This window comes from Coffea arabica, chromosome 10c, assembly GCF_036785885.1.
Source record: "Coffea arabica cultivar ET-39 chromosome 10c, Coffea Arabica ET-39 HiFi, whole genome shotgun sequence".
Taxonomy (NCBI): Eukaryota; Viridiplantae; Streptophyta; class Magnoliopsida; order Gentianales; family Rubiaceae; genus Coffea; species Coffea arabica.
Window position 1 is genome coordinate 27,072,329 of NC_092329.1, and position 1,735 is coordinate 27,074,063.

Sequence of the window (1,735 nt, forward strand, 5' to 3'; positions counted from 1 at the left end):
TAAAGAAACAGTATAGGAAATTAGCTATTGCTCTCCACCCTGATAAGAACAAGGCTGCTGGATTAAATTAAAAAATCCAAAATATAAGAAATTTAAGGACTGTTGTGGCTAGTTTGATAGAAAAGAAAAGATGAGAAGTTATGAAAGAAAAGAAAAGAAGAGAAAAAAATGGAAGTGATTTTGATGTTATTTAGGAGTTTAGGAAAGAAATGGAGTGATTTTGGATATATATAAATCATTAAAATTTTGCTTAGTATTCATTTAAAAACACAATTGATGCTTTTTAAAAAATTTGTAAACTTTCTTCAACTTTCTGTTAAAATCAGCTCATAAGTGGACGGAAAGGTTTTCCAACTGTAGCAGCAAATGAATCCCTTCAAATCAAATCAAATCCTTTGTTTTCTATCTCAAGTAAACTCTTAAACGAAAGAAAAGTATTCCTTCCTTCCACTTTCTTTTCTTTTCTTATTAAATCCCATCATTGCTGGTCTTTGCTAAAAATCAATTTACTGCGATTCAAAAATCCATCCATTTTCAGTCAATCCCAGTTACCGAAGCCCAAACAAGCGCATTTTTCAAGTCCTGCTGCATCTTATCTGCGGCACAAGCTCTGTCAAATGCTGAAAATGATCCATTTTGATGAATCACTGTATGGGAACATCAGAAACGGTATCAGCTTGACCATCTTGATGCTTGATCCGACATTTGGGAACCATTTTTTCCAGCATAGAAGTCCCTTTGAAACTCATCATTTCCCAACAGGTGTTTTTGTAATTAACAAGCTGATCATGTGAAATCTTTTTAAAACCAAACTTTTCAGTCCATATTGATTCTGCTTCATCAGCAGCAGGGAGCACTAAACTTCTTATCTTCAGAAATGCCATCAATTTCTCGATACAGGAAAACAGCAGTTGAAAGTATCCCTTGCCTTGATGGCAACTTTTACTTGCAACTTGAGGGAGTTCTGCTATATCCTGTCCCAAAATCCGGAAGATCGCAGCTGATACAACTTTTGAGTTGACTGTCAATACTGCGCAGAACATTCCCCTAAAATCATGGCCCCGAATGTTCCTTCCATAAACCATAGATGGAATAAAATCACGGCCAGTTACTGAGTCAACAATAGTTAATTAAACATAAGTCCTGTAATTAATTAAAGAGGTTCAACTTCAAACTCATTGCACGTTGGATGCCCATAATTTCTTATGATTTGAACCAAAACTCAATTTCTTTTTTGATGTATAAGTCTAGTAAGAACAGGTAAACACATAAACAATAAGATCTACAAGTTTACACATAGACAACTTAATTAACGAAACATAAACCATTGGATTCAAAATTGAGTTCTTTGTGGGTTCAAAATCCATTATAAGTACTAGTAGTTCTTTGTCGGTTCAAAATTTTTCCTCAAGTCTTTCAAGTTATACCATTGTGGCAAGTGATTCTGGTTAGTTTAAACAAAAAAAGATATAGGAATGCCTCTAGTGTTTTTGTAGAACGAAAATTGCACGTTCCAATGTGAATTGCACTAGCTAGAGTTTATCAATGATAACTATAAAACATTCGATTTTACCTCACCACTTCCAAAAGGTATAGTTAATTAGGTAGTCAAAGTTTTTTGGGCAGGGAAAAAAAAAAGAGTTTGGCTTTTTCCGATATTTATATCAAGACAAATCTATATGACCCAAAAGAAAATTTCTGAAACTTGGAAGTAAATCTATTGTGTCCAGCACGG

At 33.9% G+C, this 1,735-nt stretch overlaps 1 protein-coding gene across 1 annotated transcript; it reads right to left on the reverse strand.

Moving 5' to 3' along the window:
• Positions 1-644: 644 nt before the first annotated feature.
• On the reverse strand, positions 645-1,085 carry LOC140015881 (increased DNA methylation 1-like). Its single transcript, XM_072068709.1, has one exon. The coding sequence runs from the start codon at positions 1,083-1,085 to the stop codon at positions 645-647; it is 441 nt and encodes a 146-aa protein (XP_071924810.1).
• Between the last annotated feature and the right edge of the window lie 650 nt (positions 1,086-1,735).

Bases quoted from the DNA above. Each gene is read 5' to 3' on its own strand.
- LOC140015881 (XM_072068709.1), bottom strand. From the start codon at position 1,085: ATGGTTTATGGAAGGAACATTCGGGGCCATGATTTTAGGGGAATGTTC.